We start from the raw sequence: 16,745 nt of genomic DNA, 5'->3' as shown, positions 1-16,745 counted from the left end.
CGACGATGTTGTAGGTGGCACTGGTTTCGATAATGGTGCCGAATCCAGTGCAGCGTCAACGACGATAGGAGGGTCCGGCGATTTTTCGCGGCTCTTCCGCCTGTCCGCCGCTAGCGGTGGTCGCATTCGGGGCTCCGGTAGAAGCCGTCCCTCCAGCCCCGCAAAGCGAGCGTCGAGCATCGTACCAACAGCTCGCGTAATGCGCTGGAGGCGCAACTCCTCGTCTTCTTCCGTGGTGTTTGGGGCCGGGGCTACGGTTGGTGCATTGCCTAGCACCTGCAAGACCGTAGCCAACTCCCGCCTAATTTCATCAAGTTCCTTGCGGAGCTATAGGATCTCCTGCTCCTGCTTGGCGTTGATCGCACACAGTCTTTCAGCCTCTTCAGTAGCCCACAAGGTCCTCCGTGCCCTCCTTGGCGGTGGCCGCCAACTCCTTCAATGCACGCACATACGTGCTCTTCAGGCTGCTAGATTTGGTGGCCACCGTCAGAGCCACCTCAGCACTCTGATGGAGCCTACGCTCGGCATCAGGCTTAGGGACAGACCCCTCAGCCGCTCTCTTCTTTTCGCGCGTGGTGCGCGCGCTCTCAGTGAGCTCCCTCTCCTCTCTTTGAGCCCTAAGGCACGCCTTCCTGACAGCAGCCATGCCAACGCACTGCCGGTGCGGCCAGACCGGCCACGTGGCGTCCGGCTGCTCTCTGGCACCACACTGTGCTGTATGTGCCTCTGCCGGCAGACCGAACGGTACGGTGCTCTGCTGTCGGTTCCGTGGTGAGGCGGCGCAAGGTGGCTCCTGTGCGCCACTCACGGTGTGTCTCCCGAGACGTCGTCCTGCGGGATCTTCCCGGGGATGGAATTCCGTCCCATTGTCAGGACGGGTACCGGCGACGGCGAGCCTTCGGCGCGCACTGTGCGGAACCGTAGGTTTCGTGGAGTCGGAGTGGTGGAGCTCGATGGGGTTTAGTCGGTAGTCGGTTTTGCGGGACGGGTCCTGTGTGGTAGACGCCGCGCAGTGCCTCGCGCGCCTTTCTAAATGGTAGTTTCCTGGTAGGAATTGCAAGAAGAGTAGAACTTTGGTCTTCTTCCTGTCCCTCTTCTTCTCTGGAGGCACTGGAGTCCGACATAACCCGGTCTGTTACCCCTCTCGACCGGGTATCCGTAAACGGATTCCCCAGCGTTAAAAAAAAAGTATTACTCAAGTCCATGGGCGACAGTAACCACTCACCATCAGGTGGTTCGTATCGTCTGCCTACAAGGACAATAAAAAAACGAATGTTTTCTTAATGTGGGAATCGAACCCAGAACTTTCGCCGCAGTCAGTGGCGCTATAGATAGCAATTGACTGCACCACCGTAAAATCAGGTATTAATTTCTTTTTTTTTTGCAAATCGATGCGTCTCTGAATGAGTGAATCTTTTCCATGTATTTTTATCTCGTAGTCTTGGATTTTCCGCATCTAGCTCTCAACGCTTCTAACCGAATCATCTATCTGTCTAACTTTACAGCCAAAATGCTTACATTCAGGTTGTAGTACCATTTCTCATAATTCTCTTCTTCAATCTCAATATACCTACTTGGTTTAGTTTATTTAGATTATTTATTTATTAGTTTAGATGCTATTTTATTCGACCGCACATCTGGGATTATCTGGCAATTCGTATAATAAAGTATGTTAGAAGGCAAACAAATTAAGCTAGATTTTATTTTGTTTTGTTGTTTTTGTTTTTCTTAACAATTATAATAAATGATATAGCAAATTGTGTTTGTCAACTTTTATTCTAGATTTATGAGTCATAGTGAACAGTATATTTCATAAAATAACAAGATTGAAACTATATACATTTAAAGAAATTAAGTCCAGTCCATCGATTTTATTTTGTAGATGTAAATTTTCATCTTTTGCTATTCTGTGCATTTATTTCACTAGTTCTTGAGATATTCTTATTAATGGCGTAGTAGTTCTAGTTATTTTATCTCAAACAAGTACTAGTTTATTATTCAGAAAAATATAGTAGCGTTAGTTTATTTAAAATAATATTTAGATTTAAAATTTACATTATACGGATAAATAACAGAGGAATACAGAAAGCGCTGTTATTTTAATGATGCATATCGCTTTTCATAACAAGAACAGGTAATATCTAGCCGAGGGCTATAGAGATCAAGTTGATTAAAAAGTTTATTTAAAAGGAGAGTGAACACCTCTCAATAGCTTCGCCCGTATGCCCTTCAGGCTGCAATCATCCAACCAGTTCACGCATTTCTTCTCAATGTTGTAGTGTATAGCGTTAGGTATCACAGTCACGAAAGGATCCAATATCTCCGGTTTGATTACAAGGTAGTCGTTCTTACCTTTCTTTTCAAGGTATGGACGATCATATAAAGCCGAGTTTCTGTTTGACAAAGAATTTTTCAGTTCGTTTTCAATGGTCGCCTCAAAATTAGATAAGTGAGGTGAATACGGAACGCCAACATCTTTATCATTGTTGTTTCTCAGTACGTTACTGGAGACCTTGGAGACGACTTTAAGTTTCTTTAAATTATCACGATTCAATCTCCGTGCGTGTAAGTAAAATTTTGGATTATTAAGGAATGCTTCGAGCGCACGTACATTTGCCTCTCCAATTATTTTGTTCTCTACCGCTTGTATTTGGCGCGGCAAAACGTTCAGCATTTGAACCGATACAAATACCGCATTAGCAACGAAGATATGAATCTGAAACATTCAATTTACCGGGACGGATTAGTGATGCTGCAACGCATTTTCAGAAAGCGAATTTCCATTACACTTCATATCGATTATGAGCTGTGAATTCGGCGAGGTATTAAATTAGATACGAGGTATTACGAGGCACGAGGAATTTAATACAGTGCTCGGCGTAGCGATTTCACGTACTAGTTAACATGTAAAAAGTGTTTGTGTTAAATTATAACAGGATTTATGGACAACGTTTGCACGCTTCAATACATCAATACAACAAGCGTTCCTTTGTAACAAAATAATAATTATGATTTTATATTGTTTTATTGTGTGGGAGATGCTACAGCATATTTAAGTTCATAAAAAGAATACAATAGACCACGTCTGCTGTGACACTAAAAATCAATAGCATATTTTAGAAGTATGAAGTTCCTAAATGGAAAGACGATAAACAATAAAATTTTAAGTCATCGTGGCCTAAAGGGTAAGATGCTCGTTGCATCTTATTGAGCGATGCGACAACAATTTTTATAATAAAATACGTACTTAACAAAATTTCACGAATTACTTCCACGATGAAGGGATTACGTTGTGTGTTAACCTCAAAATTAAACCCGCCAAAATTGTAATTTGCTTAATTACTGGTAGCAGAGCAAAAACCCGCAAGGGCAAGGTACCATGTCGTTTATGCCGTGGAGCAGCATTTCGATTTGAAGAATGGGGCAGGTGTTGTAATGTAAAATTGAGACTTAGAAATCAAGTCTCAAGGAGGGTGGCAGTTACTAATGCCTATGGGGTAGGTACGGTAACTATTTAAGACCAGGTGAGCTCGACCACCTATCTAAGCAAGCAAAAAAAAAATTAAAAAAAACTAACAAAATACGCTTATGTAGAAAATCCAACTAAAAATAGAAAATAAATTTTAATAAATTTTAATTAATAATAGTGTGAGAAAAAATGATTTTGCTTTATATTAGCATCACTTGTATGTTTCTATGTTTGTAACTAACTCTTTTAGACGCAATTTTGACCCACTTTCAACGGTCAGATTTCATTCAAACTTTGTAGATTTATCGAGGACCGATGACAATTCAATATTTAAAAAAAAAAGAAAAAAAAAATTGAAAAGAAATATTAAAAAAATGGAAATTCAACAAAAAAATTAAAAATAAATAATACTTAGTTTAAAAAAACTAAAAAACACGTTTTATATAAAATTAAACAAAAAAATAGAAAAAAGAATAATTTTATAATTTTTTTTTTTTTTTTGTTACTAGGTGAGTAAGTGGTTACTGGAGCCCATAGACATTTACGACGTAAATGCGCCACCCACCTTGAGATATAAGTTCTAAGGTCTCAAGTATAGTTACAACGGCTGCCCTTTCGAACCGAAACGCATTACTGCTTCACGGCAGAAATAGGCAGGGTTGGTGGTACTTACCCGTGCGGACTCACAAGAGGTCCTACCACCAGTAATTACGCAAATTATAATTTTGCGGGTTTCATTTTTATTACACGATGTTATTCCTTCACCGTGGAAGTCAATCGTGAACATTTGAATTAAAAATAGTATAAGAAAAAATGATTTTATTGTAAAAAAATAATAGTTTAAAAACACTAAAAAACACGTTTTATATAAAATTCAACTAAACCCTCACCTCACCATGCACCCCACGCTTTTTTTACAATAAAATATTTTTTTACACTATTTTTATTTTAAATTTATTAAAATTTATTTTCTATTTTTTAGTTGAATTTCAATTTTTTTTTAAATATTCCATTGTTATCGGTCCTTAATAAGTATAACAAAATTTCCAGTTAATCCGACGTGTTGAAGGGGGTCAAAATCATGTTCAAAGATTCCTTTACATACATACGTCTGAAACTAATAAAAGCGTATTGAAATTTTTGTTGTATAGCTTTAATGTCTTATGTACCTTTCAAGCCGAACATGCGAGCTCTGAGCGGCAGAAACAGAATATGCAGAACAGTGCTATAACACGCAATTACGAAGCGGACATTTTTAATTTCAGAGACAATTGAAAAATATTATATTTCGTACCATTAATTCCATTTCAGCGTAGAAGAAAATAATTCATTATTCACACAATTACGCATTTCAAATAATTCTAGGTGACTGATTAAAAATCAATGTACACGATTATGATAAACGGAAATTGCCGTGAAATTGTATTTAACTCGTACATATAATTTTTTTAATGATATTTTTCGTGTATGGCTTTTTAGTTTCCACCCAACCAATTCTATCTGCCGTTAGGTATTCTGGTTTGAAAAGCGCGCTAGTCGTTACACAGTGAACTTGACATTTTAACCTCATTTTCTCAACTATACTTAACTATACTGAGACCTTAGAACTTATATCTCAAGGTGGGTAGCGCATTTTCGTTGTGGATGTCTATGGGCCCCAGTAACCACTTAACACCAGGTGGGCTGTGAGCTCGTCCACCAATCTAAGCAATAAAAAAAAGGGTGATTCTATTTACGTATAAACACCGGATTCGGTTCACTTAGATATTTCAAATTTTAGTATCTTCTTCGATTTCCGCGACTATATAGTAGACATAATTAAAATTGCTTTTACGTGTTGATATCCCGTTTGTTATTCGAAAACTTTCTAGAGCATATTAACATTTTAATGTGTCAACTATTTTGATATATTTCATATATGACAAAAGTCAAACACTCGCTAAAAAAACACAAAAAACACTAAATCAATATAAATGAAAATTAATAACTGAAAACTAAAAATGACGAAATCTATAAATAAAGTACCTAAATTGAATGTCAACGCCGACAATGAGTCACGAGTAATAAGTAACAGAGTAACAGCAATCTCTTTCAAACCGGAATGTGTGATTGCTTCACGGTAACCGCTTCCGCACACAATCCGCAGGCTCCCCAATATTGGCCACCGAGGCAGCCCTCTGCAATCCACGTTTGCCCGTATTCGAATTCAAGTCTAATTATTATTAGCTCTCGACGGTTGTCAATAAAAGTCCCACCCTTTTTTTAAGGGATTTTATGTCCTGGTAACTAAAATCTTTAGGTCAAGTCTTATTTCAATTTATATTCTTATTTTTATGAAAAATGATAATATGGAGTGAAATGAAATGAAGATGATTAATTTGAGACAATAACCAACTGGGATGAAATTAAACGAGATGAGATGATGTGGGATGAAAAATAATCTCAGTAAAATGGTGGTCATTTACTGAAATTTTTTCAGTTGACTTTTTGGAGGATCCCGAGAAGTTACGTCCACCGGCTTTGTTTCATTTTTCCACATTTGTGCACTTTCACAGATATTAAACAGTTAATAAACCACCGTTATTACACATTTAAACCTGAAGAAACACTAAATAGACAAAATAAAACAAATCACACAACTTCACTCCTCGCGTTCCCGCCAAAAAGTCTCAGTCCCATCCTTTATTGAAGTTTACCACAGATTGTCAAATGTCTAATAAGAAGAACACCCCACTCGCCAGTGACCACGAGTATTGTAAAGTAATCGATATGTCGGAAATAATATGACAACAATTGTTCAGGCGCCTGAATAAATAGTCTGTGGTTTTTTTTACCGCGCAAACTGAGCACTGCGTGACACGTTAAAATATAGGTACGCTTTGAATTTTTATCCCAATTTATATTATTTTAATTCTGTAATTCCCGAACATGGTCCTGGATCGAGCCGGATTTTGAAGATTAGTACCAGTAAGATAAATTAGTAACCAGAAGGTAACGAGTGGATTATTATCTCATTGAAAACTGAAATTGTACGTTGTTGCAATTTAAAACGGAATTTAACAAGGAATTCGTACCGAGTGCTGTGAGCGGTGTAAAAGTATTTTAAATGCTTAATTATATATAGCCCAGCACTCAGACAAGTAGTTAATCAAGGTATTGTAAGTATTGATCTTTAATTAGTACAGGTCAGTAAAACCCACATTTGTTGGATTTACATTATATACTTACATGGCTACTTTGTCATCAGATATATTGTTGTAAATTGGGAATCAATTTGATTAAATTCAGTAAAATAATAAGTTTTAGTACCTACCTATGTGTTATATTATTTGTGTCGGCAGGTAGTTAGTATAAACCTCACTTTTTCGTGCTAATAGCATAAACTAAGTGTAATTAAAACACCGACCGACCCCACCTAGTGGGATAAGGTGGAGAAAAAGAAGAAGAAGTGTAATTAAAACAGTTGAGAGAAGAATAATTGGAATTGGAATTTGAATATTGTGATTGTTTTATGTTCATTGAGATAAAAACATAAAAAATATTGTTTTGATTTTATATACGGATTACTTCCATATGAAATCTTTGTTAATTAACGTAGTTAATAATATTTGCTATTGTATAAATTCCACGTTGACATCATCCGATCTCCCAAGCTCCCAATATGAGCCAGGAAAAAGAATAGTTAAAAGGCGAGGCAGCTTTAAGAGGCGTTTGACTTTGTTTATTAATTACCTGCAGTCATTGTCTAAATCTTTCTCTGATTCTGACAATAGGGAATTTTGCAATTGCGGATAGGTAAGATGGATATGAACAATTTGATGAAGTTCAGATACAACCGGAATGCTTAGCCGAAAATATAAAACTACAACTTAATGAATGCGCCGAGTTTGAGACTTCTTATTATAAAGCGTTGTCTGATGCTCAGGGCATATTAAGCGAGTTTAAGGAAACACAAGTGATTGAAAATAAGCCTCACTCAAGCGCTCAGAAGCCAGTCAAGTTACCTACTATACAAATTTTAATATCAAAGTTTAGCGGATCTTATAGCGATTGGTTAGAGTTTCGTGACACCTTCACTAGCCTCATTCACTCAAACGCAATGGCGGATCCGGGGGAGGGGGGGGGGTCATGGGGGTCATGACCACCCCCTGAGCTGGTTCCAGGTCTTAGGTGGACCACTAATTGAATATAATGATTTTATTTATATATTTTGTCACCATACAGATTTTATGTAACTACATACCTTCAATATTTAATTAATTTAATATAATATAATAACTTTGTATAATGGCAAACGCCTGGGAACGAATGCATCTAAATTTGACTATGTGACCCCCTCCTGGCGCGAATTTCCAGTGAAATATTGGGATACCCTATTAATATACATCATAACGCAAAAGGTAGACAAAAAAGCCTACTGTGCGTGGGAAGAACAAAAACGTAATCTGGATCAAAATGGCCCCATATCCTACTTTGATATGTTCATTGGTTTTTTAAACAGACAAGCTGATTTTATGGAGAACTTAGAGATACACAGCGCACCCACAGTTTTGCGTAGTAAAGGTTAAGCTAACTAAGCTTAAGGCTATGGTAGCTCAAGATTTACTTAGCTCAAACTCTGAATCACCTCCTAGGGTTTGTCCAAAGTGTAAATGTGCTCATAATCTTAATAATTGTCCGCAATTCCTAGCTCTAAGTAACGAGGCCTAAATGAAGGCGTTACCTAATTTTAAAGTTTGCTTCAATTGCTTTCGGTCGGGACATTTCGCAAATCATTGTAAGAAGCCTAGTTGTAGAATATGTAAGCGACGACAAAACACTTTAGTTCATATTTCGGAACCTAATATGTCTAAACCTAATATAATTATAGATAATTGTGAAGCCGAAAAAGATACTTCTAGCACGACAGTGCCAGCGTCCGTCGTCGTCAGTAAGTCTTCTCTCGATCGTAGCAATGTTTTCTTATCAGCAAGCGTTGCATCAAGTCAAGGTCATTGTCCACCTCAGCCGTGTGACGTATTGTTCTCCACAGCTTTAGTTAAGTTATGTGATGGTAATAATTGTGAACACGTCGTGCGTCCCATATTAGACAGTGGTAGCACATCTTGCCTTATGACTGAAAGAATGTGTCATAAATTAAATTTAAAAGCTAGCGAGATTGATAAATCGATATTGGGCATTAATAACGTGTCATTACGCGTAGACAAAACATGTCGTGTAAATATGAAATCATTAAATGATCATTTTACAACCGACATTTTTTGTTATGTTTTGCCATCTATTACTAGGGCAAGGTAGAAGGGAAAAGACCCGCCGGCTGGCCACCACACTGTTGGTTGGATCAGATAACTGCGCTCAGTGGACTCTCTGTTGCGAGCACCCTGAGAGAAGCCGAAAACCGAAGCAAATGGAAGCTGAGGGTACAAAGAGCCACGAAGGGCTTTCAAGGACACGACCTTAAGCAATGAAGTATTCGACTAAGAAGAAGAAGACTAGTAATGTTCCAAGTCCTGAAATCAACATCTCAAAAATGAAAATACCCTCGAATATTTGTTTAGCTGATCCGTTATTTCACAAACTTGCGAGGTTGATTTATTAATCGGTTCTGATCTCTTTTGGGATTTAGTTGGGTCACGACAAATAAAACTAGGTACCTAATAAAAAACCCATCCTATGCGAGACGAAATTAGGCTGGATTAATTCAGGTCATTTATGTACCAGTCATATCTCTACTGTCCAATGATTTAAGATGTAAACTCCTTAAAACAAATTCAAGTTTTAAGGATGATATCAGTGACATCCGAACCGATTTAACGCGTTTTTATATGCCAGACGAAAAGCTCTGTGAGAATCATTTTACTAAAATACGTACCGTCTTGACGATAGTCGTTTCTGCGTTCGTATACCACTCCAGCAAAGTCCTGATGTATTGGGTGAATCCTACTCACGAGCGAAACAATGCTTAATTTCTTTAGAGCGCAGATTGAGCAACAAACCGGAGCTGTGTCAAATGTATAAAAAGTTTATGACGGAATACCGTACATTAGGTCACATGACAGACGCACATGAAGCAGACGAGAATCGCCCGGCGTATTTTATGCCTCACCACGGGGTGTTGTGTGAAAGCAGCACTACTACGAAACTCCGTGTAGTGTATAACGCGATAGCCTTACTACGTCTGGCATTTCTTTCAACAATAGTCAGCTGGTTGGTCCTACGGTTCAGGACGATCTGCTTTCCATACTTCTCAGGCTTAGACAGCATAAATATATTTTGTCAGCGGACATCGAAAAGATGTATAGGCAGATTGTCGCCCATGAGTCTGATAGGCAGCTGCAACAAATTCTCTGGTGTGATAATTCATCTGATCCTATTAAAAGTTTTCAACTGAACACAGTCACTTAGTGCTAGTGCACCCTTTCTTGCAATTAGATGTCTTAAGCAGTTAGCCATTGATTGTACTGATAAAGATATTTCAGAAATAATAGCGCGCGATTTTTACGTTGACGACCTCTGACCGGCGCTGATGAAATCAGTAGGCTGTGCAAAACCCGGAAGGAGGTATTTGACGTACTAGCATCGGCTGGGATGCCGTTGCGAAAATGGATGTCAAATGAACCGATGCTAGTACCTGATACTACTGATAGATTTTCAAGGTGGGTGGCGCATTTACGTTGTAGATGTCTATGGGCTCCAGTAACCACTTAACACCAGGTGGCTGTGAGCTCGTCCACCCAACTAAGCTATAAAAAAAAAAAAACATCCCTAGACTTAAATGTTGGGTCTAACGAGCCCAGTAAGTTATTGGGTCTCGGTTGGCGCGCGAGCTCTGACAAACTGTCATTTCCGATAGATTCACCACTTCCTAAAAAAATATTACTAAACGTGACATACTTTCCGCAATTTCACGCATTTATGACCCTTTAGGTTTATTAGCACCTTGTGTTTTGTTCATTATTCATTACAATATGAATATGCTATTGCAAAAATTAATGCTTCAGAAGCTGACATGGGATGAACCTCTGTCATGTGATATTCGTCAGCAATGAAACGGCATCGTTCAAAACTCCTCCACCTCTTGAATGATGTACGTGTGCCTAGACTGGTTATCTGCGATTCCTTAAAAACGCTTGAGCTACACGTTTTTGCAGATGCATCTGAGCACGCATATATGTGTGTTCATTCGTAGTACCAACGATAAAGAAGAAATAATGGTTCTGAGGTTGGAGCTCTGTGGTGCCTTGATTGGAGCACGGCTTTATAATAAGGTGAAAAAATCTTTTCGGGCTATTTTTGGACCGATACCAACATAGTGTTGGGATGGCTACAAATGTTTCCTCACAAGCTTCAGCCATTTGTTCGTAACAGAGTAGCTGAAATATTGGAGATGGCAGGTAACTGTACCTGGAGACACGTCCCAACGAATTAGAACCCTGCAGATCTTATATCTCGAGGAGTGGATATAAATTCCTTGCAGATGTTGCATCTATCGTGGAACGGCCCTGATTTTTTAAGTAAAAAATCATGTGATTGGCCTTCTAGACCTAAGACCGTTGAAGTCTTGCCCGAGCTCCGTCTTGACGTCTCTCTCAATACTGTTGTTAATAATACTAGTACCTACTAGCTGCACTGATAATTTTATTGACTTTAGTCGTCGCTCTAATTACCAACGACTTGTGCATTCTGTAGCCTATGTATTACGCATCATTTACCTGTGTGAAGATCGCACCACAGCACGTGCTTTTTTAGAAGAGTACGAGCTGCAGAATGCGTTTAATGTTATTGTTAGAAAATGTCAATCTGATTCATTTCCCGAATATAAGTTATTACTTCAAGGTGAAAAATTACCTAGAGGGAGTCCACTATTAAATTTTAATATTTACTTAGATAACGACAATGTAATGCGCTTATGAGGACGTCTCGATAATTCGGAATTTTGCTATGATAAAAAACATCCTATAATATTACAGTCCACTCATATTTTCACAAAACTAATATTTATAAAAAAGCTGATGCACGCAGGTCCACAGTTGTTATTAGCATCCATAAGGGAGACATACTGGCCTATAGGCGGTCGGAACTTGGCAAAGGCCACATATCACAATTGCGTTCTATGCAGTCGTATAAAAGCAAAAATCGTTACTCCATTAATAGGAAACTTACCGCAAGGATGGTTGTCTGCAGGCGGCTACGCATTTGAAACTGTGGGTGTAGATTACGCTGGTCCTATCATGCGTGCTAGTCGTCGAGGACGTGGATGTAGATTAGTGAAGGTGTATTTAGTTGTTTTCATATGTTTTACCACCAAAGCCATTCACTTGGAGCTAGTAAGTGATTTAACTAGTAACTGTTTTTTACTAGCATTGCGTCGTCTTATTTCACGCCGAGGCAAGCCGCTGAATATTTATTTAGACAACGGCACCTCATTTGTTGGTGCGCATAATGATATCTCAAAGTTTTTAAAGAACAATTGCAATTCCTTGGGTGAGAGTTTAGCAAATGAAGGTATTAACTTCCATTTTATACCCGCGTACACCCCTCATTTTGTCGGGCTATGGGAGGCAGGTGTTCGCTCAACCAAATATCACTTGCAACGAGTGCTGGGGAATTGTAATCTGACGTTCGAGGAACTTTACACCACGCTCACGCAGATCGAAGCGATATTGAACTCTAGGCCTTTAACTCCGCTGTCTTCAGATCCAGATGATGTGAATCCACTGACTCCAGGACATTTTTTGATTGGACGTCCTCTCACGTCGTTACCTGAACGTAACTATCAAGATTGTTCCAGTGGAAATTTAAGTCGTTATGAACGAATTGAACAGCTTCGACAACATTTTTGGGTTCGTTGGAGCAAGGAACACATCGCAGAGTTGCAACAGCGAACTAAATGGCGCTCATGCAATGATAGTCTAAAAATGGATTCACTGGTAGTTGTAAAGGAGGATTACTTGCCACCATTAAAATGGAAGCTTGAAAGAATTGTGGCTACATACCCTGGACCTGACGGCATCGTTCGTGTGCTCAATCATCGATTGTGTTATATTCCACAGTACAATAGGGGATGCATGACTGCTTTATGCTGTGATATACCATAAAAATTTTTAGACGTACTCGTACCTTCAATGATAATATTTTATTTAGTTCTGTTAACAATAAATTCATATTATCAAGTATAACATATTGTATTGACCGCAATATCCAATTAGTGTAAGTACATCGCTCCTTAATAATATAATGCATTCCGTTCAATTTGCCCATACCAGATACGTTCAATCACTAAGTAATTTGTCAATTAAATCGGTTCAATGTAATTCAATGTAATTTTAGGCATAGTAATTAATAGCACTAACTAATACGTACTTAGACGTGCAGGTACTGTTAGAAGACTAGGGTTGGGTAAGGCCTATTAAAATGTTAATGTATCTTGCTATTATTTTCAAATAGCACTTGAAGGTCTTAATTCACCACATTGTGAGATTTTTGATGGTAAGTGCGTTCTAAAAATCAATATTTCCTTTTTTAACACGCTTTTATTAGCTTCATACGTATGTTAGTACGTAACGGAATCTTTGAACATGATTTTGACCCCTTCAAAACGTCGGCTTAACTCGAAATTTGGTATACTTATTAAGGATCGATGACAATTAAATATTAAAAAAATAATTGAAAAAATTGAAATTCAACTAACAAATAAAAATAAATAATAGTTTAAAAAAACGAACAAAATACGCTTTTATAGAAAATCCAACTTAAAAATAAATTCTAATAAATTTGAATTAAAAATAGTGTAAGAAAAAATGATTTTATTGTAAAAAAAAGCGTGGGTGCATGGTATCAGTAGTTGTAAATATTTTATGAACAGATATGAGTAAAAGGGTTATTTTGATAATATCCTGAAAAGCACTCCACGCTTTTTTACCATAAAATTATTTTTTTGTAAATTTCTGCGGCTAAGCCAAAACACACGAAATTATAATGTAATAGTGCGTAATCGCGTAGTGCGTTGCATTGCCAGTTTATATTCGCTCAAATGTCCTTAATATTCTATATTTGCTGGACGTGTAGGTGGAGCACTAATTTAATTTGGGCCATATCAGTCGAATAAGTCTACGGATAAATCTTTTAAATCAGTTTACATAAAAATGTAATGTGATAACAATATTGTAAAAGTGTATAGGTACATATTAGTGCCTTTTATTATGATTGCAAGTCATGTATGTATTAGATGATAGACTCTGAGAAGCTCTTGCTAGTGTTAGTGTTAGCAAATTCTCTCAGGTTGAGCCCGTGAGCCCACCTACCCGTCCGGCGTAGCTGGAATAGCCCTTTAGGCTACCAGCGAATAAGTAGGAAAAAAAAGAAAAAAACACAGAAAAAAAGTAGAGTAGGTACCAACACTCTGCCTATTTCTGTTTTGGTTTGTAGGATGGAGCAGCCGTTGGAACTATACTTGAGAACTTAGAACTTATATCTCAAGGCGGGTGGCGCATTAACATTGTTAGATGTCTATGAGCTCCAGTAATCACTGAACACCAGGCGGGCTGTGAACTCGTCCACCCACCTAAGCAATAAAAAATAATGTAATGTACGCGTTCACGAGCAATATGTACAGAGGCCGGTCTCAAATCAAAACAAGAATAAAACTAATAAACTACTACATTTTTTACCTAATATCCATTTACCAATCGTAAGGCGAATTGTTTTTTTTTCTTTCGTAAATTGGTTTTGGAAAATAGATATTTCATTAGAACTCTACATCTCCTTGAGACCGTAGATTATAGTCATCTGATCTCCACTAATAAATTTCGAGCGCTGCCACGTTTAATTTTATAACTATAACGTGACCTTTAGTGCTATCCATTTTAGAACTAGATCAAGCGATCACTTGTTTTTCTCAAAACGTTCGTACTATATATTTATGTATAAGGTACAAATTAAAAACACCCTGTATACGTGTATACAAAAAATTTACGTCTAAAATCGCCTTCGCTTTTTCAATTTTAGATGCATTGAAGGTATCTGTGTTGCCGGAAGCCGTACACAAGACAAGGCTACGACGAAGGAAACAACAATCGACCTTGGTATATGAAGTCAAAGGACAAAGTTTCATATTGTGTATTGTGAATCTGATGTTCCATGATGTTCCAACCCAACCGGAATGACCACATGGCGGCAGAAGCAGAAAGGACAAAGACATTCAAGTAAGGACATCCAAGAAAAACAAGTACATCCATCCAAGAAAGGACATTCAAGTATTACGAACTGTTCAGACATAGTTTAAGCAACAGTTGAAATATTCTATAAACTGACAAAATTTCCACCATTATAATATGTAAATTACGACTGTCTACAGACTGTTTCGCCGACGGAGTGAGCGATATCGATTTACGAATTTAGGTTTACAGGTTCAAGCTTAAGGTAAAGGACATTGACCTAGGCGTGCTTTGAATCTCGTTCAAAACTTTATACTGACTCATATTAATTTTTTTAATATTCCTATTGTTGTTTTAAAATTCAATCATGGCATTATTTAAAAAAATGGTAAAAGTTTTGTAAAAAGAAAATTATAGTAGTTGTTTTATGTCGTTTTTTTTTTAACAGAACCTTACGAAATAAGTTTGCTATGGCTATCTCCCTATTTCCATATTATTTTATTTTCGTTTATACCTAAGAAAGGAAGAGAAATGAAAATTGAAAAAACCTTTTACAAATATTTTTAGACAATTTTATGAAGCAATAAGTCGCGGAGGACGAAGTGCATCGAGAGACATTATCAGGTAACTAAGGCAATATATGATACGATTAGATGAAGACAAGATATTAATAAAACGTGGTACACCAAGAATATAATAATTATTATATAAAACTTTAAATAATAAAATTAAGAAATAAACGCGAAATAAAAAGGTATAAGTAAGTATTTTTAAGTTATATTCTATACCAGCGAAAACCGTGTACCGTACCGTGAACGTGTTAACTAATAATTTATAATGGGTCCACAGACATAGAACACTCACAGATAGATCGAAGTATTGACTTTTGAAATAATTGATAATGTTATAATATTTTAGTCATCACCGCCAATATCCACTAGACCTTTTCATGGATAAATTTGATCCTTGATGTTGATTTCAATAGTTTTTCGCAATTAGTAACAATTCAAGAGAGGCTGAAATTAACAATAAGGTTGAGGCTTTCACCTCATATGAATTGTGTTTAGCTTCTCCAAAGTCTATCGTGTAAGATAACCATTTACCTAATATGAATTGTGAACTAGTCTGCCCAAGTACAAAAAAAAACCGACCCTTCACCACTGCCCGATTCCTGAAGCAGACACATAGGTTATTACAGCATTTATATTATAAAACCAAAGCAGAGATCGAAGAGAATTTATTCTATGTAACCTTTTCAAACTGCGCGTCGAATCACCGCTTTGCACTAAAACCTCATTATTCTACGTTAGTTCCAGCACTAAACTTAAATCTCGAGTAGGTGTAACAAAGCGGTCGTTCGTTTCACTAAAACAAAACTAAAGGTGGCTACACACGTAACTGCGAAATTGACAAACCTTTTTTTAACGCTGGGGAATCTATTTATGGTTACCCGGTCGAGGGGTGTAAGAGACCGGCCTATGTCAGACTCCGGCGCCTCCAGAAAAGAAGAGGGAGAAGAGGTAGACCGGGGTCCTCCTCTTCTTCCAATTCCTGCCTGGAGACTACGCCTTGAGAAAGGTGCGCGAGGCGTTGAACGGCGTCAGCCACGCAAGAGCTACCCCGCAAAACTGACTACCGACTAAACCCCATCGAACCCCACCACTCACGAAACCCACGGTACCGCACAGTGCGCGCCGAAGGCTCGCCGTCGCCAGTAGAAATTGACAAACCTACGCGAATAATTTTGTTACACAGACATGGTTGAAGTAATACGAGATTTGTGCAACGACTAAGCTATGCAGCGGATGTTTATAGGAGGCTTCTTTAAAATAAAATGAGAGTGCAAAATTAATATTATCCTCCCCGTTCATTTCTTCTTGCACTGTTTTATTTGTGAGTCTCTTTAAAAACCCTACAATGCTCAATATTTATTTGGATACCTATCACATCTGACCAGTGAATCTTGCACGTATTGTTAATGATTTCATCATCAATTGTCAATCACGCCTTTTTTGTTATTTTTATGGCTGATTAAAAATTTTGTTCGAAATGGTGTCAGGAAAGTAAAAAGAAAACAATGTCTTGAAAAAAAAAAGCCTAATAACCTATTGGAGATAAAA

The 16,745-nt window shown here is 37.8% G+C and overlaps 1 protein-coding gene across 1 annotated transcript; it reads left to right on the top strand.

Annotated features, from left to right (window-relative positions):
* Positions 1-10,799: 10,799 nt before the first annotated feature.
* LOC149503619 (uncharacterized) lies at positions 10,800-12,567 on the top strand. Its single transcript, XM_089728950.1, has 2 exons — positions 10,800-10,863; positions 11,624-12,567. The coding sequence occupies exons 1-2, from the start codon at positions 10,800-10,802 to the stop codon at positions 12,565-12,567; spliced, it is 1,008 nt and encodes a 335-aa protein (XP_089585076.1).
* The last annotated feature ends 4,178 nt before the right edge of the window (positions 12,568-16,745 follow it).

The sequence above is a fragment of the Bombyx mandarina genome, chromosome 01 (assembly GCF_030267445.1).
Source record: "Bombyx mandarina strain Sakado chromosome 01, ASM3026744v2".
Lineage (NCBI taxonomy): Eukaryota > Metazoa > Arthropoda > Insecta > Lepidoptera > Bombycidae > Bombyx > Bombyx mandarina.
This window is presented reverse-complemented; position numbering and strand designations above follow the sequence as displayed.

Excerpts from the sequence above, each read along its gene's own strand:
- LOC149503619 (XM_089728950.1), top strand. The coding sequence starts at position 10,800 with ATGTTTCCTCACAAGCTTCAGCCATTTGTTCGTAACAGAGTAGCTGAA. Across the intron at positions 10,864-11,623 it reads TGAAATATTGGAGATGGCAG|GAAACTTACCGCAAGGATGG; the intron begins GTAACTGTACCT and ends CTCCATTAATAG.